The sequence below is a fragment of the Erpetoichthys calabaricus genome, chromosome 8, assembly GCF_900747795.2.
Source record: "Erpetoichthys calabaricus chromosome 8, fErpCal1.3, whole genome shotgun sequence".
NCBI classification, from domain to species: Eukaryota; Metazoa; Chordata; class Cladistia; order Polypteriformes; family Polypteridae; genus Erpetoichthys; species Erpetoichthys calabaricus.
In genome coordinates this window covers 113580803-113603951 of record NC_041401.2, presented here as the reverse complement: position 1 = coordinate 113603951, position 23149 = coordinate 113580803, and the positions used below count along the sequence as shown (strand labels likewise).

The window sequence follows — 23149 nt, the reverse complement described above, 5'->3', positions numbered from 1 at the left end:
GAATGTGTGTTAAAAGAGCTGCACTTTTAAAATATGTCTCTAACATGGCTGTGAGTAAAATGTTTATGAGCTCTTTGCTTGCATAGTTCATAAAATGTGATTTGATCTTCATCTGAGTCATAATGATAAAGCACAGTGTCATTTATATAAAAAAAATTAAAAATCTATTTTCTATATTACCCTCTCTGTATTGAACATACTGTATTTGTTAAACATTCAAGGTCAAGGGTTGATTTTAATTAAATATTGTATTACTATAAATTTATGTACAATTTCTTAAGAAATAGATGTCCTTTTAAGTTTAATTAAACAACTGTTTATCATATTAGGTAATGTTTAATTAGAATTCCATTGCCTTACAACACAAGCAAGATATAAAAAGAAAGCTATAATGTAATCGTTTACATACAGTATATATACTCACGTATAAGTCAGGTCTTGAAACCTGAAAAATCAATTCTAAAATCAGACCCCAACTTATGCACCCGTTCAAAAATACGACACTTAATTTTTTTTTTTTCTTCATCTTCTTGCCTCCTTCAATCTTGCATCAGCTTCTCATGCGCATCAAAGTTTGTTGCAGCAGCACAGTTACCAATTTCTTTCGCAACTTCAATTACTTTTAATTTAAAACCAGCTTCATATTTTCTTCTGAGCGAATGCTCCATTGTAGATAAGAGGCATGCTCTTACGATAAAGGTGTATGAGGGTGTGAGATACAAAACAAACACAAATCAGTGCAAACGTTACTTCAGAATAGTTTGGGTATTACCTTGAGGTCACGTAGGCACAATAGAGAGTGGTTAGGAGCATGTGCTGATACAGCGCATGGCAGCACCCACATAGAAAAAAAGGCAGTGTGTGCCATGGTTACTCTCTCAGGTGGGCATTAGCATATTTCATAATCTCTTGGACCAATAGCGTGAGCTTTCCACATTCGACTTATATGACCAACATTATAAAATACCAGAAATTATACGTTAAAATCAACTCCCGACTTATCCGCAGGGGAACTTTTCCACGAGTATATACAGTATATATTTTTTAAATGTTAAAATTTTAGGGTACAGGCTGGTTAAATGACTTAACAATTTTTTACACCATTAGTCAGAATTTTAGTTTGTAGTCTCAACACTTTACCACTTCACTACACTTTCTGTCAGGGTTTATGTGTTATAGGACATCAAGTAGACCAGAGCTTCTTTTACTAAAATATGTTACAAATGTGTGGAAGACAATATAATTCTGCCCTCTATTTAATTAAAATATTTTGTTCCCTATAAGATGTATTTAATTTTTTTCTGATTTATATGTTAACAAATAGACAAATTTCATGTTTTCTTTCTTCTGGGACTAAGATGGGATCAAGTCTTTTTTTATATTTCTTCTTACAGAAAAGAATGCAATTGAGTATTTAAATATACTTTTGTTACACATTTATTTATAGAGTCAACAGTGGAAAAACCAAGTCTGCTGTCATTGTTGATGGAATAAAAAACTCTGATGATGAAGAAGATGATGACCAAGAGTTTATGGTAGAAGAAGCTGCACAGCCACCTCCAGATATGCCAGAAATGGAATTGGTTAGTCTCATCTCAATAAATATATTTATTTTAAGATATGAAATATTTTAAAATATCAATAAAATGAAAATATGTTTCCTTTCTTATTGCACCAAATATGTTTATTTAGTAATGGAGAGTTAAGCTGTAGACCACAGGTCCTAACTTTTCATTGTTGTAAAATAAATAAAATCCCCTTAAAGTAATACTCCACCCAAAAATATTTTTATATGTTACTTACCCCATGAACATTTATAGTGCTAGCCAAGAAAAATGTTTAATCTCCTGTTTAATATCATGTTTTCCTGTAGACTGTAGAGAAAAAAGTTTGATATAATGGAAGAAAAAATGGTAACCAGTGCATAATGGCAAATGATGTGAAAAACATCAATGGAAAAAAAAAATCTCACATTACTCGTGCTGCATCATATGTAAGAAATGTACAAAACGCATGTTTTTTTGCTAAAATTTTGTTTATATACACATCGATTCCATTTTCCAACCCGCTGAATCCGAACACAGGGTCACGGGGGGTCTGCTGGAGCCAATCCCAGCCAACACAGGGCACAAGGCAGGAACCAGTCCCACCGCAGTGTATATATATATATATATATATATATATATATATATATATCCATATTACTAAACGAGAATGGTAAACCGGATGGACGCAGGGACATCCGGCCATGGGCCGTGGACGCAAAAGACGTACTGCGTAGGCGCCCCACAAGACAAACCCCCCCACCCCAAAGCAACGGAAACCGGATGGAATGCAATGTAAACGCACGAAGCCCATTGCACACGAAACGGGACATACACAAAGAAGAGGATTGAGACCCACGACACACAAAGCCCCCCCTCCAGTAACTGAAATAATAAATGAGGCCTCGCGCCCCTAGAACACCAAAAAGAAAGGAGTCAGACGCAAGCGCCACATAGCACACGAAACGGTAAGCACACAAAGAAGAGGATTCAGACCCACGACACACAAACACCCCCTCCACTAACGCAGATAAAAAAAGTGAGGCAACGCGCCCCTAGCACACAAAAAAAAAGAAGTCAGACGCAAGCGCCACACAAACCCATTGGACACGAAACGGGACAGACTACGGACATAGCACACGAAACATACACAAAAAGGAGGATTCGGACCCACGACCACACTAACATAAATAAGAAATGAGACACAAAGCCCCATTACTGAACAAACCGTCCGTATTAAACATACGTCATCTGAACACGTTCAAATTATGCAGCATAGGTCGATCTCATTACACTGATGCACTATTAACCGTTCAACCACAGAAAAGGCTCCATATTAACAGTGACTGTGATCCGGTTCAATAATGAGTCCACTATTCATGAAAATTCATTGGGATTAATGAATGTCATTTGCAATCATTGTCATTCACTTAACTTCCCTGAAGAAACAACTGGCAATACAAGTAAAGAATTTACACGTTGTTGTCAAAAGGGTCAAATTAGACTGCCTCCTTTACATTCATATCCTGCATATCTACAGAAGCTTCTAACTAACGAAGTACCTGAAAGTAAAAACTTTATGAACTGCATTAGATCCTACAATAGTTCATTTGCTTTTGCATCCAGAGATTTTAGACAGTGCTTAACTATTGCTCTACATGCAATGCGCTCAGCTATTGTTCAGTCCACCTTAAAATGCGCGGACAATTGGCATTGCGTTGATGAATAATAATATTCCCTTTGGAGGAAAGGTACTTTTATTAGGAGGAGATTTTAGACAGTGCTTAGCTATTGCTCCACATGCCATAAGCTCAGCTATTATTCAGTCCACCTTAAAATACGCTGACAACGTCATACATAAACAACAAGAGACCGGACTACAATATATATACAGGCGCGAGACCTGATTGGTGATTCCACATGCCCTGCGCTCAGCTATTGTTCAGTCCACATAAAAAAATGTACTTCACCCAGATATTATTACAATTCCTCAACCCTTTATCTGCTTCGACTTACTTATGGAGATATTTGGAACAGCGGTCTCATTAGACCAAATACCCCTTTTAACATAACGAACTATATTATGTCCAAAAAATATTAATGTTGATCACATTAATAACCAGGTCATTTCATTACTTCCTGGAGAGGCACACCTCTTTCTAAGCTCTGACAAAGTTGACTCTGATGAGGACAATGACCATCTTAATTTCCCCATAGAATATTTGAACACTATTAACCCAGCCGGATTACCACAACACAATCTTAGCCTTAAAAACGGAACAATAATCATGCTATTAAGAAACCTTAACACTAAACAGGGTTTATGCAATGGTACACACTTTTAGTCGTCAACACCATGACACACAATATTATTAAAGCAAAACTTCTTACAGGATCACATGCTAACAGTACTGTTCTAATTCCTAGAATTGACCTTACAAGTTCTGACCTGGAATTACCTTTTACACTTAAACGGCGACAGTTCCCCATTAATCCTGCCTTTGCCATGACCATCAACAAATCACAAGGACAAACCATGGACAAGGTTGGCATCTACCTCTCTGAGCCCGTTTTTGGACATGGACAACTTTATTTGCTTCCTGTATTCGTCATCTACACCTTCACACTATGCTATATCTCATTCATACATCACGCTCTTTGTAATTTCACAACACCAGGGGTTGGCGAGCGAAGCGAGCAGGGGGCAGAGCCCCCTAGTATATATATAATATACATACACACACTTCTGGAATAATCTGCGCACATCATAAACAGGAGACGAAAGCCTCATGTGATAGACTTTTTGAACTGAAGACCTATCTCAGTTACTCATTCATTGGTCTACAATCCTATCTAGAGGTATGATATGGTGGTGACTTGTCAAATCAATTCAATTTTTGGTTTAACCCTGGTAATTTGAGATTCACTTCAATTCAAATTATTAACTATGCCTTTTTCAAAAAAATGTATTTTCAGAAAAAATAACAAGTGTGCCTCCATACACTAATTCTCAATAGACTGCAGTAAACCAGGACTTTTGAAACTGCAGCTGCAGTAGCCTTGCTGAAGTTGACATTCTTAAAAAATGAAGCCAGATTTTAAAGATTGTCTTCAAATTATCTTATGTAGTTTATAAATAAGTATAACTGAAAGTATGACTAAAAACATTCTAAGTGAAAACGTTTGGGACTAAGAAAACAAAGTAGCTATACAGTGGAACCCCGGTTTACGAGCCGCGATCCGAGCAAAATTTCTGCCCGGTTTACGAGGCCTGCACGTTTTACGAGCCGAGCTCCGATACGTCACCGCTAGTTTCCGCTTCGCCTTTCTTACCCGGAAACCTCTACCCCTTCTACCCAGAGCCGTTTCAAAGGCTTATCCCAACCATTCCTTTACTGTCCTACGTACTACTACTGTACAGTACTTGTACCCAGAATCCTCTTTTACCCACAATTCTCTGGTATCACAGCATCTCTTCCTTCTCACGTGTTACCGCGCGCTGGAAAGACGTATCGCTCTTCTTATCGTAGTACATCCACGTTTCTTGAACTTTTTTTGTGTGTGTTTCATACATATTGGGCAATAACCATGTCTTCAAAGAAGGTAGGAAGTGGAAAGGACAGCAGCAAGAAGAAAAGGATGCTGTCAGTCGAGTTGAAGCAGGAAATTATAGAAAAGCATGAGAGAGGTGTGCGTGTGATGGAACTCGCCAAAATTTACGACCGCAGTACGTCCACGATATGCACAATACTAAAGCAAAAGGAGACCATAAAGAGTGTAAAAGTAGCAAAAGGCATGACCGTAATTACACAGCAAAGGTCGGCTATCCACGAAGAAATGGAAAACCTGCTGTTATTGTGGATAAAAGAGAAAGAGTTGGCAGGAAATATGATTACTGAAACAGTCATAAGCGAGAAAGCTTGCATCATTTACAATGACCTGAAGCAGAAAGAACCATCCACATCTACGGATGTAGTAGAACCAGAATTCAAGGCTAGTCATGGATGGTTCGACAGATTTAAGAAGCGATCAGGCATTCACTCTGTCGTAAGACATGGCGAGGCAGAAAGTGCAGACCAGAAGGCAGCTGGCGAGTTCATCACACGTTTCGCGCAGCTCATCGAGGCAGGATGTTGCATCCCCCAGCAAGTTTTTAATTGAGACGAGACGGGGCTTTTTTGGAAGAAAATGCCCCGTAGGACGTACATCACAGCAGAGGAGACGAAGATGCCAGGACATAAGCCGATGAAGGACCACCTCACCCTTGCATTGTGTGCAAATGCTAGCGGTGACTTTAAAGTGAAGCCACTGCTAGTCTATCATTCAGAGAATCCTCGAGCCTTTAAGACTCACAGGATTCTTAAAGAAAAACTGCACGTGATGTGGCGCGCCAATCCAAAGGCATGGGTTACGCGGCAGTTCTTCATCGACTGGGTAAATCTCTGCTTTGGACCTGCGGTGAAGAAGTATCTTCAAGAAAACAAACTGCCTCTGCAAGCGTTACTCGTCCTCGACAATGCTCCAGCCCACCTGCCCGGTCTCCAAGACAACATCCGTGAAGAATATCAATTCATAAAAGTCCTCTACCTCCCACCCAACACGACTTCAATCCTGCAACCGATGGATCAGCAGGTCATTTCCAATTTCAAAAAGCTCTACACGAAGCATCTGTTCAACCGATGCTTCGATGTGACAGAAAATATGGAGCTAACACTCCGAGAGTTCTGGAAAGAACATTACAACATCGTGCAATGCCTACGCATGATTGACCTGGTGTGGAAAGAAGTGACCACAAGAACACTGAATTCTGCATGGAAGAAGTTATGGCCTGATGCGGTTGCAGCGAGGGACTTTGAAGGATTTGGTCTTGATACCGAGACCAACGTGCCCGACGTAGATCCAGTGCATGAAATCGTGTCCCTCGGCAAGTCGATGGGTCTGCAGGTTGACGAGGGTGATATCAACGAGCTTGTCGAGGAACTCTCAACACAGGAGTTGCTTGAGCTGCAGGACATGCAACGTACGGAGGCTCTGCAAGAGATCAGCGGTAGTGAGGAGGAGGTCGAGACAGAGGAAATTTCGACAAGTGAAATTAAAGAAGTGCTGGGAATGTGGGAGAAGGTTACAAGTTTCATTGAAAAGAAACATCCAGAAAAAGTTGCAACTAGTCGTTCTGCCGCAAATTATGATGACACCTGCTTGGCTCACTTCCGTAAGCTTTTAAAAAGCAGGCAAAAGCAAACGTCGTTGCATAGGTATCTTTATACTAAAACTGAAACTGCTATAAGTGAAGGTGCCGAAAGTGCAGCCAAAAAGGCAAAAACAGATGATTAGCGTAAAAAAAAATCATACGTACGTAATGTTAAGTGTTAGGCTAAGTTTAAAGTTAAGAAAGTTTATTTTTTTTACAATTCATGTACGTACGTACAGTTAAGAAAGTGCAATTTTAGTTTTTTTTGATGTGAAGGTGCCGAAAATGCAGCCAGTCCTCTAGTCCTCCCTCCTTCCTTCCCTCCCTCCCTCCATCCTTCTTCAGCCGCTCTCCGTTAACTGCAATCGTCTGCCGCCAAAGGTAAGGTTACATTTTCTTAAGTTGGTTTATCTTTTATTTAACTATATTTACTAATACAGTATTTTGATGTTTGTTTCTTATTTAAAAACATGTTTTTTTCCATTATTTATGATATTTTGGGGACTTTTTTGGAGGGCTGGAACGGATTAATCTCATTTACATTATTTTAAATGGGGAAAATTCGTTCGGGTTACGAGCAGATCGGGTTACGAGCTCGGTTCTGGAACGGATTAAACTCGTAACCCGGGGTTCCACTGTAATGTATTTGTTCTAAATAGTTTACAGTTCTAAATTAGTTTACAGTGCAATATTTTGATACAAGAAATGTTTGGCTAAATGAAACAGTTTAATACAGGGTTCCCTAACATTTTTTAAGCCAATGTTTTCCAAAGCATTGTCTGGTCATGGCATCCTCATTGACCTGAGGTTGGTTGCATGGACTGATTAATATAAACCAAATGCTGTCAAGTAGACCACGATCTTGGGTATAATTTGCAAGTACAGTAAAAGTAGTAACACAGCATGATTTGCGATAACAGTAAAAAAGTAAATGCTTAACTACAGTAGGCTACTGACACATGTGTGATCAAATGTTGTTTGATGTTGTTTGGCATACTCTCTACAGGAATTGAATATTTCAACATACTGCAATTTGTTTTGTCCGAAATTAAGTACTGATCCTTGATTAGGCAAAAACGATGTTTCTTAAATCCCCCATCGTTAGTATTATATTTTGGGATTTTGATAAGTAATTACGATGGGTATATATGTTTTGTAGTTTTTCTTACGTAAGACAAATACTTTTTTTAATAATTTATTTTTTTAAGTAAAACCAGTAGGTGGTTTGATATGGCATAAAAAATTGAAAGCCTGAAATTTCCATACTTTTAATATACAAATGTATATGAATTCAGATCAAAAGAAGTATTCACAATTTACATACTACTTCAGGTCAAAAAAAGCAAAAAAACTCCTAAGTCAATGTGCAGGCTGAACCCTTTAGGTTCTTCCTGTTCATGTATTTATCTTTAATTGGAAGGTTGAAAGCCCCTGAATGTTGAGAGTTCTTTCCAAACACAAAAGGATTCTATTGTTGATTTGTAAACACTAAAATGTAATACATTTCTTGTATTATTAGCTATTCTTACCATTCATCTTTATTCCTCACTGTATGTTCTTCTTCATTATTCTATTTCTACAAATGTGTTAAAAATGATGGTACATTACAATATTTTTGATTTTTCTAAATGTCTTTAATGTTGATGGATTATTCCTGAGAGAGAGAGAGATGTATGCAAAATTCTTGTTGGGGAGCACAGGGGGTGAGAAAGATGGCACTTACCTTTTAAAATGCTTTTTTTTTTTTCCACAAATAATCTCTCGGTTTTGAGGTATGATTTTTGGGCAGTTTTGAATCTGGGGGAATTGCATAGAGGTGGGGAGAAAGAGGGTGGGGATTACCTCAGACCCCAGGTAACCAGAGGGATACTTCATATTGGTGTGGGTGGGTGCTGGAAAATGAAGAGGAGAAAGCGGTGGGGGTCTGAGAAATGGGAGTGAAGCCTTGTAAAGCACGGAGCGGAACAGTGGAATTGAAGCAATATTAAGCACAGAGAAACAAAATCAGCTGCTGCATTTTTAAGGCCCACTATTTCCTAGTTTTTGTGTATGATTATTCCTAGTCAATAACTACATTTATATTAGGACTAGATTAAAGCAACAATTGAAAAATATTTCATGCAGTACTTAAAGTATAGGTAGAATTAGTGGAGACACAAAACAGCTGATTCCTAATTGTGAAGTATCACTCAATCTAATGGCTCCAGGCCTTTCTTCAATTTGAAAAGAGTTTGTGATTTAAGGCCAACCTTATGTTTTCAGCCTGTGCAGCCATCCTTATGCCAGTATTTTTCAACGGCAATGGTCCATGACCCAGTTTTACCCTTTTTTACCTTACATTCATTGAAGATCCATTAACATCATTTACAAACTGCCCACTTGGTGAAACAACTGTGTTCTGAAGTCCCCCTTGGTATTAAAAAATAACATATCGAGCAGCATTGCTGATTGCTTCAGCAACCCGGATCGCAGCTCTGTGATTGAAAAAACACTGCCTTATACTGAGCCGGTGTACGTTGCAGACTCCAAAGAGCAGTTTGTGCTACTCTGTACCAGTAGTTAAAGTATGCTTACCAGTGACCCATACCAGACCCACAGAGCTTGATTTACAATGAGCTGTACTCCCACAAATGGCCAATTTAACCAAATGGCTGGTCCCAAATGGAGTCGTTAAAGGACGCATGCAATAAGTATTGTAAATAACATAAAAAAGGTAATTTTTGGGTGGAGTATTCCTTTAAAATACAGACCTATTTTATCTAATAAAACATGGACACACACATTTATCAATGCTTCATATGTCATAAAGGAAAACAAAATGCTTGTCATAATTACAAGCCATCATTCCAATAGAATATTCATTAGATGTTTATCAAGAAGATGCAAGGCCAATAAGCTTACAAGCAAAATAGATAAATTTGACTCTTAAGCTAACAAGCCTATTGTTTACTAAGAAGCAAATTCTTCTTTATCTTTTCTAATTCAAAGTATGATCTGCCATACTTAACAAGCTCCTTCACTGTCAAGAAAAAATAAAAAGAACTGAATTCATTAAAGCAGCTTCTCTTTCTGTTGAAGATATGTCAGTGCAGCCCTACCCCATTAAAACCCTTTCAGCTATGATTTTAGCTTGGATACATACATCTTCTGTTCCTCTCTGTACACAAGACAAATCCTCAAATTACTTTTTTCTGTTTTTTTGTCCACTTTCTTTAATCTAAATACCAGTGTTCCAGTCTTTTATCACTCCCAAAGTCAACATTGCTATTCTCTTTTTACAGGAAGTTCTGGCAGCAAAACAACACTTGCACTTCATCAAATACTGTAACATTTGCTATAATGTGGTACTACAACTTAATTATTGAAAGCTTACAAAAGCAGATGTTTTTGAGATCCAGTCAATTAACTGAGTACCAATTAGTCATTTGTAGAGAAATCCACCGATTTTCATTAGCACCTGATCGATTGGAACATCACTAGTAAAGAGATTTAGAAGAATCAATTTTGTTGTTGGTAGAAACAGTTTGGCACAATAGCTGCCTTTTTGTACACAGGGATGCAAAATCTGTATGTTTAGGCACATGCAGGTGACTTGGGTGTTAATTGTTTCTAAATTGTGTTTTTCCAATTATTTTTATCCTTCTGTCAATTTTGCCTTTTTAAAAACTAGGTGGCTTTGCCCCCTGTTCACTTTGCTCGCCAACCACCAACCTCAGGCCCCCATCCTCCCTGACTTGCGATATGCCCCAGCCTCTTTTCTGCCCCTCACATTGTGAAGAGGGGGGCTGAATGCACCCCAAGGAGACACGGTCACTCCTCCGACACCCCCACTTAAACGCTGATACAATGGGAAACACATGCAGATTTTTTTTCAAACCTTCTCTTTGCTTGATCAGCTGCTGGATTGCTGCTGCTACCATGCCAAGTGATCTGCATCTTGTGTGGCACACTTCTGTCATATCATCTATGTCCATATATTCGATCTCTTTTCACTTTTACCTTTTCATCAACATCGCATTTTATCTCAAGTTTTGATTCCATGTTTGGAATTACATCGTGACAACGCAACATATAACTGCCCGTGAGTGAATATTGTTTCTTTCTCTCTACAAGAAATGTCTGACAATAACATTCACACAACTGAGAAATGATTGAACCATGTGTGTGGTTATGTGGGCAGGTCTTTTCCAAATCTCTTTACATAAGCTCTTGTCTCGCTGGGCTTCTGGCCCCAAAATGTCTGACAATAGCATTCACACAACTGAGAAATGATTGAACCATGTGTGTGGTTATGTGGGCAGGTCTTTTCCAAATCTCTTTACATAAGCTCTTGTCTCGCTGGGCTTCTGGCCCCAAAATGTCTGACAATAGCATTCACACAACTGAGAAATGATTGAACCATGTGTGTGGTTATGTGGGCAGGTCTTTTCCAAATCTCTTTACATAAGCTCTTGTCTCGCAGGGCTTCTGGCCCCAAGTGTGGTTACATTTCTTGGCACGAAGACTCGTCTTGCGGGACGTGAAAGTGTCTCTCTGAGACAATCCCGTCTCGTCTCCTTCCAAGATTTTTTTTTATAATAGAGAGATGGTATAAATAAATGGTATACACTTTCAATCTTTGTGGTGTTTCAATATGGACCCTTCAGGAATACCTCCAAGTTTTGTATATTCCTACCGGCTGTCATCCTTAGAAACATATACAGGTGGTTTTATACCATGATATATAGTAAGCTGACACTGCGGAAGAATAGTTTATGAAAACATATAATTCCAAACATTTTAGAACAGTTTCAAAGTAGCATTTTATAATAACACACCAATTTCTCTCTCTCTTCCTATTAGGAACCAGCAATTGAGTTGAAGGATGGTGAAAAACATGGTAATGTATGAATATATAGTATATTATTTTCTGAAAAACTGGAATTATTGGTCCCACTGTTTTAAAAATGCCACAGTATCATAAAACTAAGTAAGGCGAACAATCTATACCCTGAAAATCCATTGTGATATTGTATACAGATTGAAAGATTGCATCTCATTTTAAGTTGGTTGTACTCTAAAAATTATTGTAGAACTTTTTATTAATTTAGTAGAATGCTAAGAGTGCCTTTTTTAATTGAGATTACATGTGCACTTTGTTTAAAGTGGATTCCTCTCCAAACATTGAGTTAATATGCATTAAGGTTGATTGGCAACTCTAACTTCTTCCTTGAGGGTTTTTTTTTGTTTGTTTTTGTAATACTCTTAAGGATTGGTTATTGGTATATGCAGTCTTGTAATGGACTAAGCATGGTAATATAATGGATTAAAAATAGATTGTGAATGAGATGTCCAAATTTCAAATTGTAAAAAGAAGGAAAAACTGCTTTTCTTATGGAAATTATACATTAGGCGCACTACACCCAGGGTAGGTTGCTGCCCTGTGCCTGACTTCACTGAGAATAGGCGTTGATGGACTTAATGAGTGAGTTTTGAAATAAGGTTTAATTAAATTGTATTGAGAAACCCAGATGCTTTTGATTATGGTACATATCAAATAAGAATTTCACTCTACTCTGTCACTCTGGATGTGACAGTAAATTTTCAATACTTGTTGGACTGAAAACAACGAAGATAAATCAGCCGAATGTGGAGCCCAAATTGAAACTGTAGTTGGCCAACTTGGATCCAGACATCACCGCTTTGATTGCTCATTAAAAGCAGGTCCATTCTCTACAATGCTTTAAAAATGTGCAGATTTTTTCATAAAAATATTAGTCATTTTTATAAACTTTAATGAAATATATACTTTCAGTGGAACCTCGATTTGTGAGTAACTTGGTTTACGAGTGTTTTGCAAGACGAGCAAAAATTTTTAATAAATTTTGACTTGATAAACGAGCGAGGTCTTGCAGTATGAGTATTATGTATACTCTTTGTCTGCTGAGCGTCATGTGATCACAACTGAGCTGATGGTTTTTTCTCTCTCTCGCTACAGGATTGTGGGCAATCGTCTCCCATTCTCCGTCTGAGTCGGCGTGCCTCACTCATAGTAAACATCCGTATGAGCGTATACCGTTTACTACAGCATTAGCATTGTGACTGTGTGCGCGCGCGCTTGTGTGTGTGTGTGTGTGTGTGTGTGCTCACTTGCGTGTGTATGTTTGTGTGTGTGCACACGCTCTCGTGTGTGTGTGTGTTCGCGCGCGCGCTGTGACGTGCGAGTCCCCGTCTTGCACACTAAAACACGAAGCTGAGTCTCAGTACTTTAGCAACACCAGCTTTATTCAGCTTGAAACAGACAGCAGTCAGGCAGGGCCCTGCGCATTTATAATCTTCCTTGTTCCTTGTATCACTCATCGACGGCAGGCGCTTATAGCATGTCCACAGTCTTTTTGGATTCGCTTTTACGGCGAACTGCTACAGCGCTGGGATACTGCAATTGCTTTGGGATGCTCTTCCACGTGTCATCCCATTGGGTGGAATCCCACAAGAGTTTAGAAACTCACTCACACCAGCCATGATTCTTTTCAAAGGTAAAGTGCAGGTTAATTTGTTTTATGTATTTTTACTTTATATTTTGTATTAATCATTTTTATATGAATAGTTTTGGGTTGTGGAACAAATCATTTGAGTTTCCATTATTTCTTATAGGGAAATTCACTTTGATATACGAGTGCTTTGGACTACGAAAACGTTTCCGGAACGAATTATGCTCGCAAACCGAGGTTCCACTGTATATACATTTATTTTTTTGAACACGTTAGTATTGTAGGTGATGATTTTTACAATAAAAGAAGAGGACCTAGTGCATAAATGCTTCATCACATTCGTGACAGTTTAAGTGTTCTGTGGAGAATCATCTGCTGATCGATAACTAATTTTGTCTATAAAAGTTTATCAGTGGCTTGTGAGTTTACTATAAAAATGAAGACTAAAGAAAAATTAATTAATGTTATTTGTTATCCAGTAGTATTTGAAAAATTTTATATGATGTCTTAGTATACAGTAATTGATTTTACCATTTGGTACCCTTTTATCTGATTAGTTATGCTTATTACAGTTTGTTAAAGTAAACTACATTAATACAATGTACACTCAGTATCTTTTTTTATTACTTGTACATATCAAGTACTAAATTCCACTTTCAAAATAAAAACTGGTATTGCGAAATATCTATTGCAAGGGGTAGACTGTGATCATAAAGGCATATATTAGATCAGTAATAATGCAAATGTATGTAGTGACTTTCAAATGAGGCTCAGCTGGTATTAAGAAGCCTAATATATATTACACTACCACATTATACTGCTGCCACCAGGTATCACTGACACAAAGGTGGATGGATCTATGGATTTGTTAATGTGAAATTCTGACCCTACCATCTACATGTCACAGTAACAAATAATTTCATTTCAATCAGTTTTGGTGATTATTCACTGTATCCTTATTCAGATGTTCTTTGCTGACAGAAGTGTAAAAGTATGCTGCTGTAGCTCATCTGCTTCAAGGTCTAACATATGGTTGCCCTTTTGCATACCTGTGTTGTAAGGAGAGAGTATTTTTTTATTACTTTGATTGAGTCTGGGCATTCTTCTTTGACATCTCTCATTAACAAGATGTTTTCAACTGCAGAACTGCTGCTTTCTGAGTATATTTTCTTAAGTGTACAATTGTCTGTAAAGACAATGTTTACACTGCAAGTGACTTAGCTTACAAGTTTTTTTTGACTGTTCAAATTTTGAAAACAATCCAAATCCACTATGAGTGTATACAGATATCTACCCCAAATATAAACCATATGCACAAAATGTAAAAAAAAAAGTTTGCCACCATGGAGACCTACAGTATGCTGGCTGCTCCACTGCTTAGTTCTGCTTTCTATGTAGTGTGTTTAGAAATTTAATACCTCATGATGGCAAGGAAGAGAAACAAAAACCGAAATGTTGTAGCTGCAATTTTGAGAGCAACTATTACTTCTGTATCTGTACATAGAAAACATGCTCACCCAAGAAAGGAGGGTTTTGATGCAAGGCATATTTAATTACTTATGTAGATGTTTGTCTACAAGGCATTCTTGGGAAAAATATGCATTTGCTAGTGACAGGAGCAGAGTACCATTAACTATCCAAAATCTTTTGTGTGGGCAAGGTTTGACAGTGTCTTAGTCTATAAACTATGCAAGGCCTTGCTCTAGATTGTAATGGTAGAATACATCAGACTGCCTCAGGATGTCTAGTTAGAACAGTGTAAATTTTCAGACAATTCTGATTCAAGCATTCAAATGCATATCACATTAAAGTTGCAAATATCTGTCAGATTTAGTACTACATGCAAAAGTGATCTAAATGCAATCTGAAAAGTTGGCCACATAATGTAGATTTACTGTTTTTTTTACTTATTCCTATGTTTTATAATTTCTAGGGGGACTTGTAAAGAAAATTTTAGAAACCAAGAAAGAATACGAGTCTTCACAGAATTCTGCCAAGTCTAAAGAACGGGTATGATGTTTTTTTAAGTTCCAAAATAACTCTTGAGTGTACTGTATGTTTAAGCATCCAGTGCTGTTAAAATGGCAAGAAAGAGTTTATAGATAACTGGCAGCAAAACACAAAACAACTGAATGTGACATTGAAGAAAAAAAAACTAACTTATTAAAGGAAGACAACATGCACAGTGCTGTACATTTGATTTTTTTAATTAGAACAAATTACTTATTTACTATATTATGGTTTTAAAGTACATAGCATATGTGAGTTTTAGATCATTTTCTTGGCAGCAATGCCCATTTTAAACAGAATCTTGTATACACATAGCTATTCATATTCTGAATTTTGAAATCTTTGAAATTTTTGAAAGCTCAGTTACAAAAAAGTTATATTAGAAGACCTTTCCACATGTGATGTGATGTCTTGGTTATTAAAATTTTTTGCTATTAAGGAAAAAACAATTCTCTCAGAAACTGCAAGAAAGAGTGAGAGGGACCTAGTCACAAGAGAGATCGAAAAGCTTCGCTCCTCTATACAAACGGTTTGCAGAAGTACTCTTCCTTTAGGAAAGATCATGGACTATATTCAAGAAGACATGGACTCTATGCAGAATGAGCTACAAATGTGGCGACGTGAGAATAAGGAACATGCTGAATCTTTACTTCATGAGCAGAGGTAAGTAATATTTGTGAGACTTACTTTTCGATTTCTTCTTGGAAGAATTTCTTACTAAGTTATGTGAGGGACAAGTTGTCTATGCAGTTTATTTCTTGACATTATTATTTGTGTTAGTGGATCGTGCTTTTGTGCTCTCTAAACCTTAGTAATACACGTTAACAACCTTTAACTGAACATCAAAAGATATGTTATCTTTTTTTGAAAACATGGCTGGTTTATGTCTTAAAGCAGTTCTCCTTGATGGATCATTTTAAAGCAATATGAAGCTGGACTTATCTTTAACATTGCAGACTATATAAAGGTGCATATTGTAGAGTGACATTTTTATAGCAGTAGTTGTTAGAGTTGAGGAGTTGCAGGGCTCCAATAATGATTGAATATTCATGTAGCTATACATGTGAAACAGTTAAAAACAATTGTTAAGGTGAAGGATGTTCAGCCTTCTGCTGAAAATCACATAAATAATGCATATTCTTAACACCAGTTTTATGCCAGCTATCCTTTCTACATCAGGAACTATAAAAATAATTTAAAATCTTGCATAAAAAATTATTTTCCAAACAAATAATAATGCTTAGAAATACTTTAACACAAATCCTTCATTAAAGCGTATCTCTTATTCTTTGTAGGATCCTATAGAAGTTTCATAGCATTCAATACTTGTGTCAGCTTAGTACTGACCTTTCCATTATGCTTGGTACACCTTATGGAAGGCAGCTCAGAAAAAATTATCGAGTTTCTCCTTGCATGGTACATTTCCATTTTACAGTACAAATCTTTAATACTGTAAACCTTTACAGATAAGTAAAACTCAAAATAGCATTCAATAAAACCAAACATGGAAATTATATAATGGTGGTAAATATTTCTGCTTCACATATGCTAAGAAATCTGTCTTACAAGATCTGTAAAAATTGAGTCACTCTGTACGGTATAGCAACTTAGATGGCTTATATCAATGCTTAATAATGGCTTTGGCCTTTTACCCCAGATACTGAGAACAGTCTTGAAATTATTAATCTAGATCTTAAAGTTAGTAACAAGACTTAATGCTTCACACTTTTTTTGGCAAATGTAATTTTTGAGCATATTTGTACTATTGTTATCAAGGAGAGCATTGTGCAAGGAATAAAATAAAAATGCTTGCTCTTTTGCACAAAGGTTGCATGCTTTAAATCCCTTAATTAACGAAATAATAATCAACTAACCGATCAGCAAAAGTGTTGCTAGTTGCAGCCCTGTATGTGTCTACTGTGTCATTGTACCATGTACAGTGTTGTTGTTGCATGTTTCGACACCAGTGGGGCTAGCCACGAATACATTTCTTTGTAGTGTAAGGTATAGTAACAGTTAATTAACTGGTCAGTTCCAGCTCTAAAACTGTCTGTTTTGCAACATCTATCCTTGTTTTGTTACTTGAGTGTCAAAAGACAAAATCATAGCCTTTTCTATTATGAATTACAAATGTTCACATTGTGCTTTTTTGATATAAGCATAATTAATGCACTGTACATCTCTGATGGTGTGTGTATGTGTGAGAGAGATTCCTTCACAAACTGAGAATAGTGACTATGGCTAAGCTAGGGTGAACCTCTCAGGTAATAATGAACGATACTTGATCCTTATAAAATAGTGTGCATCAAAAGAATTGCACTGTAATGGGTCTTGTTGGATTGTAAAATACTTGCTTTATCTGTAAACCAGATGGAGCAACAGTGACGGAATAAGAGTACACACTTGAGAGCAGAACGCATCTGTTGGACTATTTCATTTATGTTAGGTAGAATGCCCAGAGGGGACTAGGCAGTCTCGTGGCCTGGAACCCCTGCAGATTTTATTTTTTTCTCCAGCCGTCTGGAGTTTTTTTTTTGTTTTTTCTGTCCCCCAGGCCATCGGACCTTACTCTTTTTTTTATGTTAACTAGATAGATAGATAGATAGATAGATAGATAGATAGATAGATAGATAGATAGATAGATAGATAGATAGATAGATAGATAGATAGATAGATAGATAGATAGATAGATAGATACTTTATTAATCCCGATGGGAAATTCACATTCTTCAGCAGCAGCATACTGATACAATAAATAATATTAAATTAAAGAATGATAATAATACAGGTGAAAAAAACAGACAATAACTATGTATAATGTTAAATATTAACGTTTACCCCCCCTGGTGGAATTAAAGAGTCGCATAGTTTGGGGGAGGAACGATCTCCTCAATCTGTCTGTGGAGCAGGACAGTGACAGCAGTCTGTCGCTGAAGCTGCTCTTCTGTCTGGAGATGACATTATTTAGTGGATGCAGTGGATTCTCCATAATTGATAGGAGCCTGCTGAGCGCCCTTCGCTCTGCCACAGATGTTAAACTGTCCAGCTCCATGCCAACAATAGAGCCTGCCTTCCTCACCAGTTTGTCCAGGCGTGAGGCGTCTTTCCTCTTAATGCTGCCTCCCCAGCACACCACTGCGTAGAAGAGGGCGCTCGCCACAACTGTTTGATAGAACATCTGCAGCATCTTATTGCAGATGTTGAAGGAAGCCAGCCTTCTAAGGAAGTATAACCGGCTTTGTCCTTTCTTGCACAGCGCATCAGTATTGGCAGTCCAGTCTAATTTATCATCCAGCTGCACTCCCAGATATTTATAGGTCTGCACCATCTGCACACAGTCACCTTTGATGATCACTGGGTCTATGAGGGGTCTGGGCCTCCTAAAATCCACCACCAGCTCCTTGGTTTTGCTGGTGTTCAGGTGTAGGTGGTTTGAGTCGGACCATTTAACAAAGTCATTGATTAGGTCCCTATACTCCTCCTCCAGCTAATGTTGTCTTATTTTAATTTCTTATTTTGTCTTTTATTTTTCTTCATTATGTAAAGCACTTTGAGCTACTTTTTGTATGAAAATGTGCTATATAAATAAATGTTGTTGTTGCATTTTATGAATTTTCAACAGAGTAAGTAATTATTTGCGCAGTTTGAGCAAAAAAATCCTTTATTGTGTCCAAGGTTTGCCAGATTGTTGAATTAAAAATAGAAGAAAATGTCTTAAAATGGACCCAAAAACATCACATTCAGAAAGAAGACTTATAGGGTATCAATGCCCAATTAGCATATTGATCTTATGGAATTCAGCAATGATAAATAAACCAGGCAAAAGTTATGAAGATTAAGGCCCAGACGCCTGATTCAGTGTCTTGTCTCTGTGCCATTACTCAGAATATGTTCATTGTTTAACTCTCCATATTTTTAAAAACAGTCAGAATATCCTCTTATTAGCAGTGTACATTTTCATAAGCGTTTATTATATTATGACCACTAGGAAATCTGCATAGAATTAAACACACTGGTCTCTTTGTTGTATTTCTTTCATTCATTGCCAGATATGAATAAAAATCTCTGGGCCTATATTTTTAGTGAAAATCCATTTACGTTTTCTTAGAGGCCAACATTGTATAGCCTTGTTGGTTGTCTCCCTGATGCTGATTTTTTTCATTTTCTCCCCCCATTAAAAGTATTGATTTTTGTATGTCTATATGTTGTTACATTTAATTGCCATTTGAGTTTTTCATTTTTATTATTAAGTAGTTCAATCTATTTATCTTTAGATGCTTCATTAAAATGTAATTGAAGTCTCCAGTTTTATGTAATCTGTTTTATATACTCTTAGCAGTAGTAATACATTTTACTTTTCAATAAAAATAGCCCAAAATAATGTTTTTTTTTTCTTCCCTTCTTAAGTATAACTGACAGTGCTGTGGAACCATTAAAGGCCGAACTGGAAGAACTGGAACAATTAATCAGGGATCAGCAAGACAAGATATGTGCTGTAAAGGCAAATATTCTTAAAAATGAAGAGAAGATTCAGAAAATGGTCTTGAGTATTAACTTCTCATCCAAAACATGAAATTAGATTTTAAAAAGACTGGATTTAACGGACAAATACCACGTTTTGAAAAGAACTATTTTACTATATTTTTGTAATCATGAAAACAAATTCATTCATTTTTTGGATGAACCTGTTCATTGATTCCCTGTTAAATGGAGGGTGCCTGCTGCAAAAAAAAAAAACACACCTGCATTATTGTAATATTTCCTTTCTTTCACATGAAGCCAATGATTTTCATGAGAACTGCTAGTTTTATAGTAATACATTTTCAAGTAACAAATGCTGTAAAATGTGTTCAGAATATTGAAGTATGTAATGTTTAAAAACTGGCCCTTGCCTTACATTCTTCAAAAAAAATACCATAATACTGCTTCTTCAATCCCATGTAAGTTTTCCTTCAAAGTAATTGCATATTATACCTCAGCTTCATAGATTTGTAAGGCTTTGGTGAATATTTTTTACTAAATACAAATGTATTTAATGAATGATATTTTTGTATACACTTTCTGGACTGATTAATGAACAGTAAATGTCAAGCTGCAAGTGTTGACTAAATATCAGTTTTCTTCGTGATTATTCATTTTATGTAAATAATATTGAGAAATGTTACCTGATTGGTAATTTACTGTATACATATACTTTAAATCAATTGGAGATTGCAGTACTAGGTATTCCTCTGAAAGGTGCACAGGATCACTAAAAACTACCTTTCCTCTAATGTTTGTCCTAATCCTTTTCAAACATCTGTTGAGCACTTTTGTTTCAGTGTGCTGTTATTCACAATATGTCTTGTCTGCTGGCTGATCTCTGAAACACTGCAGCATGTTCCAGCAATCATGTTTTTACATGCACTGTCTAAGTTAAGGAGAATAAGGCAGCTACAGCAATTTTTCTATTTACATGGTCCTTTAAAAAAAATAATACTGAACATCTTAATGGAGCTGTCTATTCCACTTTTATAATTGTCAGTTATCACAGTTACAGGTTAAATTGCAAAATATTGTGACTGGTTAAGACAAACTATTAACTTCTTTCATTTTGTACCTTTTAAACTTGCAGTAAAGTTGTGCAAGTATTTATCAGTGCTTAACAGCAGAAATGTATCTGTTTTGTACATTGAATAGTGAACATGTAGACAATGTTTTACATATCAATATATAAAGAAAAGCTGAGTAGTATTTTAAAATGTGTGTAACTTAAAGAACATTGAAAGTTCTACATTGTGCTCATCAGTAAGCTTCTGATATTCTAAACAGAACACAGAATGTATGGTATCAAGGGTTCAATATGTCAGTATTGATAAATAATTTTTACAGTCTATTACTTTTCACTTGGCTTCTCCCTGACGTGTATGTAGAGGTAGTTCTAATTATGATTAGTTTTCAATTATTTTTGTTTCACAATTTAAAAAAAAACCAAAATAAACACAGGCAAGACAATATGTTGGCACCTTCCTTTGGGATTTATGTAAATCAACAATTGTTGGAATTGTCAGTAACTATCTCTAATCTGAATGTATATTATATTGCTGCTTGTATATTATGTATATTTGTATTCTGTAACATAGTTCCCAAATTATTATAATTTTGTAGTGGAGTGTTAATAAAATAATCCCTGCTATAATGCACAAGTTTATTTAAAGGTTTGACAAAGTTGTGTATACTGTTTTTTGGGATCACACTACATTCAAGTCTTGCTGTTTTACTTTGTGCAGTACATATGGCTTTTTATCTTGTTTTTTTCTAAAATTCTTTTACAGGAGATTTTGGCCCATAATTGAACTATGTGTTTTGTAAATTACTTGGCATGCTGAACACCATGTATCACAACTCCACAAAGAAATACATGACCAGCTATTTCATAATTTTATAGCATTTAGCTAAAATACTTGTTTTAAAGCCATATTCCTCTTTTTTCTTTTGATATTTTGACCAGTATGCTGGTTCAAAAAAAGCACAACTCCTGTATGCAGTTCATAATACATCCATCCATTTTCCAACCCGCTGAATCCAAACACAGGGTCACGGGGGTCTGCTGGAGCCAATCCCAGCCAACATAGGGCACAAGGCAGGAACCAATCCCGGGCAGGGTGCCAACCCACCGCAGGACACACACAAACACACCAAGCACACACTAGGGCCAATTTAGAATCACCAATTCACCTAACCTGCATGTCTTTGGACTGTGGGAGGAAACCGGAGCACCCGGAGGAAACCCACGTAGACACGGGGAGAACATGCAAACTCCACGCAGGGAGGACCCAGGAAGCGAACCCAGGTCCCCAGATCTCCCAACTGCGAGGCAGCAGCGCTACCCACTGTGCCACCGTGCCGCCCGTTCATAATACAACTACAAAAAAAACAGTGGCTTTGCTTACACTTTTCTTTTTGTCTTTATAAAAATGACCTGCACACTGAGTTGAACACATTGAGCTGCACATCTGGGGAAGCTGTTGGACAATCCTGAACCAGCCAGGAAATATGTGTTTGGAGTCTGCTTGTGCCTCTTTGTGCCCTGTGAGTGGCAGAAGCATCTGCAGGTTATAATTTTTGATACTATAGAATATAAAAATTGTTACAGTATTTTAGATCAGTATCCATGTGTAGGTATTAGCATTATAAGTAATATGAGGGACCAAAATCTGTTTTTCTTTTACAACTGTTGACTGCGGCAGTTTTCTAGAATATTTGTATTTAAAGTGACATCCACTGCATCATCATTTACTCTTCCGGTTAGCAATAGAAAAGGAGAAAACAAGAATTTGGACTATTTCTGTCTTTCTAATGAATAAAAATGACTTCAGATAGTGTATTACCATCACTAGGTTTTCTGCAATGAAAAAGAGCATTGAACACCACAATGGAAAAATCGGGCAGCATTTTGCTTCCTTGATGTTTTTGCACATGTAAACCGTTAGGGTCCAAAGAAACACACACAGACGCAAGGCATATATACTTTAAATACACACAAGGCTGACCTTTTAACAGAAACACCTGTAAAAACAAATTTTACTTTTCAAGCCCTGTGAACACTTACACTTTTGTTCTAATATTTACAAAAAAAATTTTCTAAGCCATGCAAGTAAAACATTTTGTCTTGCTTTTGAAACCACTCCCCTATGGCTAACCAAATGTCTTTTTCAGCAGTGTGTTTCACAGAGTGTAACTCATTAGATTCTTCCAAAATGCAGCTCTTCAATAAATACTGTTAAACCGATATCATCTGACAATAAAGCAGATGTACAGGGTACCTTTTAAGAGAAATTGTGACAATAAAGAAGCTATGGGCACTTAATAGAACTACTGTATACTGCTTAAAGATGACCTCCTTGTGTCTTGTTGGTATGCTGAGTCTTCTCATGGTGTACAAAAATTATGAT

The 23149-nt window shown here is 36.8% G+C and overlaps 1 protein-coding gene across 1 annotated transcript in view; it reads left to right on the top strand.

Annotated features, from left to right (window-relative positions):
• Positions 1 to 21405, top strand: part of traf3ip1 (TNF receptor-associated factor 3 interacting protein 1) — a 119308-nt gene extending 97903 nt beyond the window's left edge. Inside the window, exons 12-16 of the mRNA XM_028807304.2 lie at positions 1448 to 1583; positions 11578 to 11614; positions 15139 to 15215; positions 15655 to 15878; positions 19623 to 21405. Of these exons, the coding sequence (XP_028663137.1) occupies positions 1448 to 1583; positions 11578 to 11614; positions 15139 to 15215; positions 15655 to 15878; positions 19623 to 19788 (640 nt within the window). The 3' untranslated portion in view covers positions 19789 to 21405. The remainder of the gene's footprint in view (positions 1 to 1447; positions 1584 to 11577; positions 11615 to 15138; positions 15216 to 15654; positions 15879 to 19622) is intronic.
• The last annotated feature ends 1744 nt before the right edge of the window (positions 21406 to 23149 follow it).